The sequence below is a fragment of the Trachurus japonicus genome, chromosome 24, assembly GCF_045865225.1.
Source record: "Trachurus japonicus isolate A0001 chromosome 24, Traja_1.0".
NCBI lineage: Eukaryota > Metazoa > Chordata > Actinopteri > Carangiformes > Carangidae > Trachurus > Trachurus japonicus.
This window is the reverse complement of record NC_140930.1, coordinates 13,202,468-13,216,263: the sequence shown is the minus strand read 5'-3', so window position 1 is coordinate 13,216,263 and position 13,796 is coordinate 13,202,468. Positions and strand designations below refer to the sequence as shown.

At 40.7% G+C, this 13,796-nt stretch overlaps 1 protein-coding gene across 1 annotated transcript; it reads left to right on the top strand.

Annotated features, from left to right (window-relative positions):
• Nucleotides 1-346: 346 nt before the first annotated feature.
• On the top strand, nt 347-6,478 carry LOC146961477 (cytosolic 5'-nucleotidase 1A-like). Its single transcript, XM_085770888.1, has 6 exons — nt 347-536; nt 714-881; nt 2,357-2,486; nt 2,692-2,814; nt 5,056-5,240; nt 6,094-6,478. The coding sequence occupies exons 1-6, from the start codon at nt 420-422 to the stop codon at nt 6,457-6,459; spliced, it is 1,089 nt and encodes a 362-aa protein (XP_085627014.1). The 5' UTR covers nt 347-419; the 3' UTR covers nt 6,460-6,478.
• Nucleotides 6,479-13,796: the final 7,318 nt, after the last annotated feature.

The window sequence follows — 13,796 nt, the reverse complement described above, 5'->3', positions numbered from 1 at the left end:
AGATGGAGAGCCTCCATTCCCCTTGTAACAAGTTACAAATAATTTATTAAACCATCACAATTACTCCAAAGCTGTTTAATAAAGGTAAAAATGTAGAATAGTTAGGCTAAAAATCCTGTTCCTCTTAACATAAATTAGAAAACATAAAAATGATAATAAAGCAGTATTATCATTATTATTGTTATCAGTATAAAACATTAACATTGCGTAATAGTAAGGGGTGTCCACATACTTCTGGCCTCCTTATCTCACCCACCCAACCAACCAAAGTGATGCCAGGGCATGCTTACGTCACAGCTTGAGGACACGCCCCCACACAGCGGTCCTACATTTCCGCAAAGTTTTCATCCGTCGCTGTCTCACCTTGTTCGCAGTTTGTTTCAGTTTCAGGAAACACAAGAGGAGGGTGTTAAAACAAAATGAGTGAAATTAAACCAAACGAGGCAGCTTCAGCAGCTGATGAAAACGGGGAGGAGAAGGACTGGGCCGCGGCCAAAGCTTTCTTTGACAACCTCAAAACAAAAGTACCGAGACCTGTAAGTAGCTTTTTTCCCCCCTTTTCTTTTCTTTCTTTTTTTTTTTTGCTCGACAGGTTACTGTGTAGCCGCAGATACTATGCCTAGTTTGTTGCCACGTTTTGGGAGGCTCCATACATACGTGCGTATAAACAGCTTTAGCAATTTTTTTTATTTCTTTCCCCTCACTCCACACAGCCCAAACCCCGGTATGCTGTCACCATCGCCGTCTCCTCTCGCACCCTCTTCAACATGGTGGCAGAGAGGAAGCTCTATGAGGACGAAGGAGTGGAGAAGTACGTGGCTCATCAGGTGGAGCACGAGAACGAGCCCCTGAAACCTGGAGCTGCTTTCCCCTTCGTCAAGGTACGGTACAGGTCTGAGCCCTGTGCAGAGGGGGTTTGCACAGGGCGTGGCTCCATACGTGCATCTATTCATGCTGGTTTAAAAAAAAATAGTTTTCTAGCTTGCCCTACAATACGCCTATGAAAACACACACCCTTAGTCATGTAAAGGCAAGGCTGGGTGTTACAAACTCACTGTCACACCATGCTTCTTTGACCTTACGGAGGCCCCTCAGGACATTCCTTATCTTAAGACAAACTCTTCCAGACTTGCTGTACAACACCAGGTGAAAAGAAGGAGAGTGTTTAAGAGAGAGAGAGAGAAAGAGAGAAAACTTAATTGATCCCAATGGGCAATTCAGTTTGCAGTTGCACCTAGCCATGGTGAATAAATACATAAACAGACAATGGACAATACAATACCCCTCTTTGCTCTCAAACCTGCATCACTCTCCATCTTGAAATGCTGTCAAACAAGTCTTAAACTTTTTTGGCACAAACTGCCCATAACGGCTGATGGATGTTCAGGGTCAATAAATGTACTGGTGTTGGTGTTCATCATCAGGCAGCTCAACAAGTTCATGAGTTTTGTAAGAAACATTACAGGAAGTGTGATTGCACGGCAGAATCTATCTTGTATTCATTGGCAGCCATGCAGTGACTCATTGACTCATTGACAGGAGCTCTGTTGTTGCAGACCTGCTGTCATAGGCCAGATTTCTCCAAACCTACTTGGATGCAAAGTAAACTAACAGTTGACTCACTCACTGAAACATGTTTATCATTTCCACCTTGGTAGAATAACCATAATCTCAGTTTTCAAACCCTCTATGAACAGTTTTTGTTTTATTTCTTCCTATTTCATTCATTTACAAAATGTATTATCAACATTACCAGTGAAGAAGTTATTTCTTAAAATTGTGGATATTTTTACTTACATATTTACATATATATTTTATAGTAATGTTTTAACTAGGAAGAATGTAATGAATATGCTAATGGTATGCCTGTACTGTTAAATGATTATGTCATTAGGGGACAATGATCTATTTTGATCCATCATTAAACCCTGGCAGCGCTCTGCAAGATTTTTTTTTTGGTCTTTATTGAACCAGCTATGTGTAAGGCAGGATCTTGGTTCCTGTTTTTTGTTAAGTAAAGAAAGTAATATAAATTTGTCACACAACATGATGAAATACAGATTGTAACATCCTGTTTAAGCCTGAGAAAACTATGCTTAGGCAGTGAGTGACTTATTGTAATGTTGCGAGATGAAAGTGCAGATATTTATCATTTCACATCATGTAGTATATGCAGTACTTTCCCCAAAAATGTTTATTACCAATATTTGATACAGCAACAGATATATGGCATGTACTTTGTATTGACTTTCCATTATTGAGCAAGTAAACGGTTTAGGTGGTTAAATGTAGCAATGTTTGTGTTGTAACCTCACGAACACTGACACAACACCCCGGTGTCTGTCCTCTCTCACAGGCGCTGATGAACGTCAACTCTCGTCTGAGGGAGCTCTACCCAGACAGCGAGGAGCTGTTTGACATCGTCTTAATGACTAACAACCATGCCCAAGTCGGAGTGCGCCTCATAAACAGCATTAATCACTATGGTACGCTGCGCCCTAAACCAAACATTGCTGATTACCAGTGGCGTCTCGCGCGCAGCAGCAGCAGCAGCAGCAGCAACGGGCTTAATCAAGAGCTGCACTCACTATACTAATTACGCACTAGAACAGAAGAAGAGCTGTTGTAGGAAAATTAGACTGGGAGTTCTTTCCTCACATTTGTTCTCTGACTTGCTTTTTATTCCTTCAGAGCTGACCATCGAGAGATTCTGCATGACGGGAGGGCAAAGTCCCATCGGTTACCTGAAGGCCTACATGACCAACCTTTATCTCTCCAAGGACTCGGAGAAGGTCACGGAGGCCATAGAGGAAGGTAAGAGAGGCTTACAGGCAAACATGACCTTCTTTGAAGCTGTTCTTGCGTCATAAATCACAACACGACAACGGCCCCACACAGCAGACTTAAGATGCTTCATCTCCTTCACTGATATTTACACACTTGCCTGTTGACTTTATTCACTCTGGACCTCACACTGTGCAAAGAGACACAACTGGCTGAAGGCGTGTTGTGATTTATAGCCTGCAGTCGTTTGAACGCAAACAAAACAAAACAAACAGAAAAGAGGCAAAAGCACACTAATTATCGCACAACTTAACACATGAATTGATAAGAAACTCATCAAAAATGTGAAAATACTCGCCTTTTCTGTTTTCTGTTTCATTGTAAATTGAATGTATTTGTGTTAATAATGAACATATTATTAGTTAGCGACCCTGTCTGTCTGTATGCTTAATGATAACACTCACTTTTACAAGTCTCAGAATGAGCGGTGTCCATGTCCAGGCCCACAGCTGCCTACATACAGTGCATGTGATGCATACTAACAGCGGCCTGAAGCGTGTCAGGTTTTTCAAATGAGACTGCACCGACCTGTACACGGACAGACTTCAGACCAGGCTGCGAACGCCTGCATATTTGTTTACTACACATTTTTTGTGGCAGCCTGTCATTGCAGGGCATGTGTGACATTTGGACCAATAAATCTGTTAAATGTTGCGTCGACCTTATGGACAGATGGGGGTGTGGGTCATTTCTCACATGTGCTGCCATTTGAGGATATCATCGTCTAAAGGCTCCAGATTTATTTAGAAAAAGACGACAGTATGGGCTTGATGTTTGTAGTTTCTGTTGAACCTTTCATTTTTACTAAGTATATTTAGTAACCAAATGTCAGACAAAGACAAGGCAGTGTCACATGGCAGCTGTGCGGCTGCATTGGCTGATTTATGTACCCCAATGGGGCTATTTTTTTCCTTTACTGCTATCACAATGAAACTTTACAGAATGAAAGTATCTATGAAATGTAATTTTTTTTGTATTACAAGTTTCTTTTAAAATTAATTTGAATATGCAAATGAGCCATACACTAATGGAATATGCCCAAAATACATCCGAATAGGCTTGTTGTTTTTCCTTTACTCCTACCACAATGAAACTTTACACAATGAAAGTATACATGAAAAGTAACATTTTTTTGCCTTATTGGCACCATAGACTTTAGATGGATGAGAATTAAACATATTTCCCCAACTAGGCTTTCTTAGGACTTATAGTATGTTGTTCTGGACACCTCAAAGAAATGATGTATGGTGAAAAACATTCTGTTACAATTAGTTCTATTTTTGGGTCCAAAATGAGCTAGATTGCCTGGACTATATCCCTATTAACAACAATTAAAGGGGAACTATGCAAGATTTTACTTTTTTTTAAACTTATTTTTTATTTAAAGCAGAAGTAAGCGATCCGGTCGTTTTGGCTAATGCTGCGTTCCAGGCAGGCTTTTGAAAATCGTAAATTACAGCTTCAAGTCACAACTTACGACTTTGTAGCGTTTCAGGCAACCCACTCGTGTTTTTACGACCTGTTTTACCGGTGAAAGTCACTATAACGGCCACTCGTAACTTCCGACCCGTGAACTCGTACCAGATCGAACTGGTACGACTTCACAGGTCGGAAAAACACGAGTTACGGGCTGCCTTGAACGCACCATAACAGTCCTCGTCCCTACGTCACCACATTCACGGCATCCCTTGGCTGCACACACAGCCCTGCATGCCGTTCTCTCTCCTCATTGGATAAAAATTGTAGGATACGAGAAAAGTTTTCTCCTCGGCTCAGAGCAGAGCAGAGTGACTGAGAGACCCGTGTTTCGGTCCAAACACTCTATGTAAGTGATTGCTGTCGGAAGATATAACTATTTAAGACTTATATTAACACAAATATATCGCTTACTTCTGCTTTAAAGCAACCCTACAGAATTTTCATTTTGTGCTGATTTTGGCAAACCCTGTGGACAAAAGTGGTAGGTTTGTCTTTGCGGATCCTGTCCCAGTAGTATATTTAGTAACCAAGTGTCAGACAAAGACAAGGCAGTGTCACATGGCAGCTGTGCGGCTGCATTGGCTGATTTATGTAGATTAAAAATTGTCCCCTCTAGATGAGCATCTCCTCATGAAAGAAAAAAAAAATCAGTTGTCCTTGTTGCATAATCCTAACCAGTAAAGTGTCAAGTTGATAAAGCTGTGACATAAACACTCATCTCCCCTCCATCAGGAATCGCTGCAGCCACAATGTTTATGCCCAGCACGGAGACGCAGTTGAGCGACACTCAGCTGAGGGTGGCGTTCGATGGCGACGCCGTCCTCTTTTCGGATGAGTCGGAGATCATCGTGAAGAAACACGGCCTGGACACGTTCTTCGAGCATGAGAAGGAATATGAGAACAAACCTCTCGCTCAGGTAACCTATGTTTGTCTTTTTTCATGTACTATAGCATCACTGGGAAGTCAAGAGATTCCTCAGACCAAACCTGACTCCGGCTCATTCTGGGTTTCAGACGGATAGTGAGATTGTGCCACTGTGGCTTTAATAAGTGGTATTCTTTTATTTCACAAAACAGATGAGGAGTTTTGTATAATCAACCAGTTATCCCTATTAACAACAATTAAAGGGGAACTATGCAAGATTTTACTTTTTTTTAAAACTTATTTTTTATTTAAAGCAACTACAAAGAATTTTCATTTTGTGTTGATTTTGGCAAACCCTGTGGACAAAAGTGGTAGGTTTGTCTTTGCGGATCCTGTCCCAGTATCAGACGTGATGAAAATATAGCGATGAAATTGAGCTCGGTTTTAGCTGTAACAACTCAATGCCAATGTATAGCCTCGTCAGGTGCCATAAATTGTTCTAATCCGGGGGACCGACCCGACCATTGCCTCCCTAATGTAAAGAGTTACACTATTAAGAAATATCTTATCTTCTCACCGATGGCCTTGCTGTTGTAGGTTAATACAGAGGCATCAGCGAGAGACTTTTGCATATCCAGTTAAAAGTTTTTTGGAGTTGCTTTAATTAAACAGCTTCTCAGTAATTGTGATGGTTAAATGACTTGTTATGGGGCAAATAGAGGGAGGTTGACAGTGAAAATATGCACTCATTAACTGAAGGGCGAGCTCCATAGAGAAAAAAGCGACCAAAACAGCGAAAAAGTGAACGAACCTGCATAGTTCCCCTTTAAGAGATGCTCAGCAGTTGTTGTTACTTATCTCCTTTAGAGACAATGTTTTAACTTAATTCATTTTTACTCTTTCAGGGGCCGTTAAAGTGTTTCCTGGAGGCTCTGGGGAAGCTACAGAGAAAGTTCTACGCCAAGAACGAGCGTATGAGCTGTCCCATCCGAACCTTCCTGGTCACGGCCCGCAGCGCTGCCAGCTCGGGGGCTCGAGTCCTGAAGACCCTCCGCAGCTGGGGCCTGGAGATTGACGAAGCTCTGTTCCTGGCGGGTGCTCCGAAAGGGCCACTGCTGCAGAAAATTAGGCCGCACATCTTCTTTGACGACCAGATGTTCCACATCGAGGGAGCCCAAGAGCTGGGAACCATATCTGCCCACGTCCCCTATGGCATCGGACAGAAGTACCACAAGGGGAAACTCATCGAGCAGCCTGCGAAAAAGGAATAACCTCACATAAGAGTTAAAATATCAACTATGCACTACGTTCTCACTCGCATAAGAAGAGATTTATTTTAGATTTACATGTTGTTGTGTGTATAGTATATTTTTCAAGAGGATTGAGGTAATGAATTGGTAATGGAGAGTTTTATAAAGTGTTTTCTTCATGATGTGTATTATTGAAGAGTAGGGTGATGTATTTTCAAAGCAAAAGTTAGGTGCAAGACACTATTTCACTTAACACTGTTATGATCAACACCAAATTCATGACCTTAGAGTGCCTTTTAACCTCATTATACCAGTGTACCTGTTTACTTTTTAAAAGTTTACTGCTGTGCAAGAATGGGCAAATGTATCAGCTGTAGTAGTTGTGTTTTTCTTCAGTGGATCGTTTGAAGTCACCAGCCGGTTTGAGGGTAAATTTCCAACTAAAAGATTTCAGGATCTTTGGGGTCTGGCTGTAATCTCTCCCACTCGTTAACATTTGAGCTTTATCTTTAAAAGGGATGTTTATCAGGCTTAGGAAACTCAAGGAAAACTGATTCTGTCCGTCTTTGTTACTGTCTTTGCTGCTGATGCGCACACTATAGAGAACTACTTTTCCTTCAACTTTCACAATCATGTTCTGTGAGTTGTTAAAAATGTACCTTCATAAAATGTACCTTCATATCAGGCGCCACATTGTAACTACACTTTTCTATCATGGTATACTGCTTTTTTATATAGGAGTGACTACATAATGTACATTTGCAGATTTTTTTTGCATTTAATATTGCAAAATAGCTTGAAATGTATGAACAACTAAATGTCATCAAGGAGTACAACAGTTACATTTAGGTTATAAATTTAAATGTCAAGACCTTTAATATTTCTGTATTGATATTGACTGTACCTACTCATGTGTGTATTTTGTACCATTTCACTTTTCTACATTCTGATTTCTATCTTTGTGTTTTGAGCACTGAGTTTGTGGAAAACAAATAAAAGAATGCGGAGAAACTCAATTTGCTTGTCCTGAGAATGAATTAAAGTAGGCTAATTACAGCAGTAAGTTAAGGTACATGTATTTAGTTACATACTGCTTATACTTATATATATTTAAGAGGAAAGTAGTGTAAATTCATTTAAAAGATGCAGCACGATGCATTGATAAGACATTGAACCTGCATTGAACAGGTGCTTTGGTGCTTTCCAAACTCCATGGGCGACACCATTAAAAAGCAGGAACTATTTTTACGATAGCGGAACGTCTCAACTTGTTTCGTTCATTTATTTCTACTCAACCGCGAAGACCATTGTCTCTCTGTCTTTTTTTTATTTTTTATTTTATTTTTTTATTAAACCAGTTTCACAAACAAAATCATTTGGAAGCTCAGTGGTAATATCTTGCACTGCGATATTAGACACCCCTAAAATGGACCATACCATGTCACCACCTGGCAACGTCTCCTTCCGCTGTCGCCTGTCGGTCAGCGTCTCTGTTGTTGACCTCAAAAAAGTAAATGATGATGAGCTAGCAAGTTACATGTAAGTAGCATTAACTAAGTTCTTACATTTATTTTGCTTTCTAAAAACAAAAACAAGAAACGTTTCTGAATCACACTGTGTGTCTCCTTTGGACGCTGTTAGCTAGTTTGTAACAGTGTTTGGCTAACCGCAGTGAAGTTACGTTAGCATTTTAGCTCAATATAGCTTTGGGATCATAGCACTACACAAATCTCTAAATATTTTTTTATCAATCATTTTTATATGTTAACGTTAATTTTAATGTTGTTTTTACATGTGTAAACGGTCGAGTAGTGCAGTGGTAGCTAATGTCCATAATATCTCCAACCGTTTATTTTTGTACAGAAATCATCACAAGGGAAAAAAGTGTTCGTTTCTGTGGCGGGGAGAGCAGGCGCTCTGCGATCAGATAGTAGGCTAATGTCTTTCCAGGATGTTTCAGAGTTCAGCTATCTGAGGTGAGTGATTACATGCAAAAACACAAAGTTTATACTGTTTATACTGTAAACTATATGAGTTCAGTGGTGTCTTGTAAGGATTCGAGTCATGTACCATAGATATTTGATTGTTTTTTGAGTGTTTGAAAGAACTGCCCCCATAGGTTATCGTTGTCGCTATCCCTAGGGCCGGGTAGCCATGGTGTAACTCTGGTTTGCCTGCATCAATTTAAGTCGCGTTTTTTGTTCCCTCCAACACTGGGTGACCATCAGGACGACAATTTAGGGATCAAAAATGGCCAGATTTCTCCTTTAACATGCATATTTCCTTTTTGTGCTAATTTAAACTTCCACTCCCCTCACATTTCAGAGGGAAAATCAGTGGGATTTAAATTGCAAGATTTTTGCTTATCATCTGATGTATGTTTTGTTACCTTTAGTCAAGTTGAGAATTTGGGTAGTTTTTCCATAACGCTGGTCTTTAGTGCATCTCAGCAGTAGATGGTGCTGTTTAGCTGTAATTGTTCACACTGATGCTTGAGCTACACCTTTATTGTCCTTGAGTTCAGAGATGAGTCACTTCCTTGTAAGTCCAAACCAGCTGAAGCCATAAAGTCAGCAGTATATATCAGCAGATCTGTCCTGTTTTTAACCCTGTATGTTCCTCAGTGTCTGATGGGGAGCAGTGCACCCTTCATCTGGTCGGTACTGAGTGAAAACAGCCACAAGGGGGAGCTCTTGCTCAAATTGATTGGGAGGATTAAACCAGAGGAGGTTTCAAGTCTTAATCAATGAATGTGGTGAACATAATTTAGGCTTAAATATAAAATAAGTCCAAAAAAGGAACCTGAAACAAAATAATATTTTTAACTTTCACAGTGTATAATGCTTAGAGATATATTTCCTCTGTTTGTCGTAACTGAGCTCCCACTCGGCCCAATTTTCCAGGTACCGAAATATCACTGCAAAGCACAGCAAGAAAAACAAAATGCAAATCACTCTCCTCAGTGAACTAACATTAGGCCTAATTGGAAGTTAATGAGATATCCTGCGGTTCCAGATATATTAAAAATATTATCCTTCCAGACTAAAATAACACCTAATATAAAGTTCAGAAATGTTCAAGTATTTTTATGTTTTTATACGTGCTGTGGAGAAGAAAGGCACTTTATTGGGGGTTCAAGTACCATAGTTAAAATATTCAAGGTATAACTTTAGATTATTATGATGATGATATATTGAATTTTGCTGTTGCGTTGTGCTCATAATTCATTAGTATACACGATTTATATATGAACATACATGATAATTAACTGAATATGTTTGGATTTTTGCACATTTAATGTGTTACTGCAGATTGTTACTGAATCATAATGGGCATTTTCATTGTTGTCTGACATTTTAATAACAAGACTGAGCAGTGATAATGAAAATAACTGTTAACTGCAGTGAAACATACAATAGTGCATAAAATAGATGGATGTACTCAAGAAAACAGTACTGAAGTACTGTGTCTGAGTCCATTTTTATTAGTTACAGCCCCCCACAGTGCACTGTTCATTTATTTTCGACAGATTTTTAGCGATCGTCTCGTGTTCTTGATCCAATTTCAGCAACAGGCATCTTTACCAATTTGGTCACCATGGCAATAACTGTGAATATTGTTCCGCACCTAGAAACTATGAGGAGGAGAAGATTGTGAGGTTCAACACAGTCAACGCTCGAGGGGGTCGGGATTTATTTTAATTTTATAATATTTTTCTACAGTTCATGTATTCGTCTCGTCACTCGATCGTCTTTGCAGCGAGGCTCAGTTTTGTCAGGCATCAGAGTGTGTGTGTGTGTCTGTGTGTTTGTGTGCATGCCTGAGAACTGGGACCTAACCGGCTGTTGCCATGGATACTGGTTGCTGACACCACAAGAACTGTGTAGGCTTGTTGAAGATATAATTAATAACAAAGGATTAGAGGCAAAGGTAGCATGGGGCTCAGTATGAGAAACCTCATCACACAGTTACTATAATTGGCATCCTTTCTTTGTGTGTGTGTGTGTGTGTGTGTAAGAGGACGCAACAAGAAAAGTTACCGAAAAATAACAGAGGAAACATACTCTCAGACTGCCGCCGCATTTATCTTCTTGACAAGCAATTTGCTCTAAATATGTTTTCTTGGTTGGTGGCCAGAAACTTGTAGGTAGATGTTTGCTGAAAGTAATTTGTTTGGACCAGCATCACCTTGGTGGGAGCATTCGTGCCTACATAGTGAATATCTAGGGAACATTTATGAAGCATAATTAGATAATTGATATTCATTTAAAATGTATTGTTAAATGACATGAACACAAAACTTTGTCTAATGTTTATATGGAGCAGCGCAGACTGGAATCAATTTTTTTTAGCAATTCATTATCATTTTTGCATAAATTACCATTAAATCTGGTGCATAGCCCTTAAATTTTCATCCATATTTTGGAGTATTTTGGTCTGTAACAAAACACCTGCTAAACAAATGTCATTCCCATGAGCCTCAGATGTCCTGTGCTAATTAGCGAAGGCATGTAACACTATTTTACATGAATTGGTTAATGTTTGAATAATAGAACAGATGGCTGAGTACAAACAACTAACAATATATATATATATATATATATATATATATATATATATATATATATATATATATATATATATATATATTTTTTTTTTAGAATTAAAGCTGCACTAATGTTTTTTCTTATATTGTCTGCAGCTTTGTGAACTACCTTTTCAAGAAACACAGAGAATCTACTCCCTCTGTGTTGAGTTTCTGTTTGTTGGAGAAGTTTGCAGGTGGCGCTCATCTCTTGAACTGTTCAACCGTGAAATCTTGTCAGCGCTCGTGGTAACACAACGCAGTGAATCTGAAGCTGCTGCACGATGCTACAGTCACCATTTGCTGTGTATCTGAGTTGGTGTCGCACGCGCGCACACAGTGATGTGACAGGCTCTGTTGACAGAAAACTGTGGTATGATAATGACATGTATTGAGGTCAGCTGGTCCCCCTCCCTTGTCGTACATCCTTATAGAATCAGGGTATATACTATACAGTAATTAAAGCTATAGATTTTAATCTACAGAGCTCATATGAGAGTATGTTTTTTTAGGAGTATGTTTTCCAGTACAAAGCTGTCGGTAGATGCTTTGTAAAAAATTAAACTCAGACTTTTTTTTTTGCCAATATGGTTCCTGCTTGAAACAGATGCTCATTGCCCTTGTGGTATGTGTTATGTGCTTCTGTAATTGCTGTCTGACTGATGTTGTTGCAGACCTAACTGTGTGTTCTGCAGGGATCCCAGGAAACCTATATCTACACCTCCAGAATGAGCTGGCCCTTATTCAATTTAGCCCATTCTCATTTGATTGCACAGTGTGATTCTCTGAAAGCGACCCCACAAGTCCCAAGGCATTGACAAGTGTCTCTGCATGAGATGGATTGCTGATGCCTCATCGACACGCTGTTTCCTCATCTTGGCTTTTCACACAAGAGCACCTGTTTGCAATTATTGACAGGCTTAGCTAAGATACAAGACAGTTAGTGAGCCCCATACTCGAATACTCCAATATGCAGACCTGTACCTACAGAAAGGAACAGGTTAAGTGATTCTGTGGAAATGCCTCCAACAGTGTGGGATCAATCGCTGCTTTTGCCTGTTGCTTTGAAAGACAAGCAGGGGAGGGAGGCAGGGATCTTCATGATATCATGTTGCTTTAAGTTTTAGCTCGGGCTTCCTGTTGCTTCCACACAAGCTATTAATTCACTGACACATTTTATCAGTTTGTACGGGTAAAAACATTAAATGGTGCAGAGTGAAAATAGGAGATTACTTTTTCTTCCAGCGTTTTAGATTTATCTGGCCTGTGAGAAAGGGGACCACCTGCTCTTTGTCACTGTCATCTCTAATATATGTTCCTTGCTGTTTTTTTTTGCTGTAATGCAGCCACAAGTTAAAGAGTCTTTTGTCATCTTGAGTAGCATCCCACTGACCTCCTGTCCGGCCAGTGTTTAGCATGAGGCGGTGTGGACAGATGGGAGAGCAGCCTCTGGTCTGATGAGAAGGGCAGGCCGAGGAGAGCGAAGAAAAAGAAAAAGGAAAACACTGCCACAGTAGCAACTGAGCGGCGCAAGGCCATACTTCTTTATGGCCGGAGCTGACCAGCCATGGCATTTAGTCTGCTGTGCAGGCTTAGTAAAGGATGCAGAGCGTGGCCCCTGCAGAGGCTGAACCCAGTCAACCAAGCAAAGGGAAAGGAGGGTGCAACCACTGAACAAGCAAGCATCACCAATTATCTCCACCTCTGTGCTTGTAGCAGGAATCCATTTCAGCACCATTACCTCTGGGCAGCCACGGGCTGACAGTCTCTCCCGTCAGGGCGATAGTTCTAAATTGGCTCCCACCCCTCTACACTTCCTGAGATTGAAAAGAGATTATTAAAGACATTCATCATAGAAGAGGCCTGAGCCTGTCTGAAAAGTCTGAAAATGGTGAGAAATGGCGACACAATGGAGAAGGCCTGAAGAAAGAGGAGAAAAGGAGGGATGGAGCAGAGAGAAAATGATGTAGAGATACAGTATAGGTCTGCGTGCTGAGGGCTCGGTGCTCCTCCCCGGCTGGCACCAGACAGGGTGGTCCCCTGGGTGTCCTGTTGGGCTGTAACAGCAGGCAGGCAGTATGTTGGGCCCCCAAGACCGGAGGAATGCATGCACAGCAGCAGGCCACCCAGTCATGGCTAAAAAAACCCACATATTGGATGCAGCGTTAATGATATCCCTGGAGACCAACACAGTCTGGCTCCTGCATGACAAGATGCACTGTGCAGGGGTATTATCTCCGTCTGAACCAGGGTGATTTCTTGGGGAGAGACTGCACAGGAAGAACAGGTTAAAGATCTGCTCTGTGGTCTTTAAGGCTCTGAGATCAAATTGAATCATAATGGCATGTAATATTGATAATTCTCTGGTTCAGAAGTCTTTGCAGCCAAGAATACAACTTAGGTCTTTTGCAGGAAAAGACACTGTTACAGTACAGACACCTCAAGAACACCATTAGTTGAAATGCTGGATGTTGCACTGTGTGGATTCTCCCCTGATGTTTTTTGTACAAGTGTTCGGTTTTAACTTGCGTTAAAATATCTGACTTGTCTCTTTGAAGAGATGCCACCAGCTTGGCTTGGTATGTGGCACTTCATTTCTGTCAAACTGCTGCCACTCACTTGCCAGCCCTGATCTCTTACACCCCTCCCATGCACCAACTGACAGGGGTGTTATCGATGCAGTTATGTAACCACCTGAATATTGATGAACATTACAGCTACAGCATGCCCATATGAATTCACGGTTCAGAAAGTGAAAGCTGTCTTCATTATA

What these genes read in the sequence shown, in the direction of transcription:
- LOC146961477 (XM_085770888.1), top strand. Translation starts at nt 420, where the DNA reads ATGAGTGAAATTAAACCAAACGAGGCAGCTTCAGCAGCTGATGAAAAC. An exon ending in CTGCTTTCCCCTTCGTCAAG is followed by an intron (nt 882 to 2,356) that starts GTACGGTACAGG and finishes CCTCTCTCACAG; the next exon opens with GCGCTGATGAACGTCAACTC. An exon ending in CACGGAGGCCATAGAGGAAG is followed by an intron (nt 2,815 to 5,055) that starts GTAAGAGAGGCT and finishes CCCCTCCATCAG; the next exon opens with GAATCGCTGCAGCCACAATG.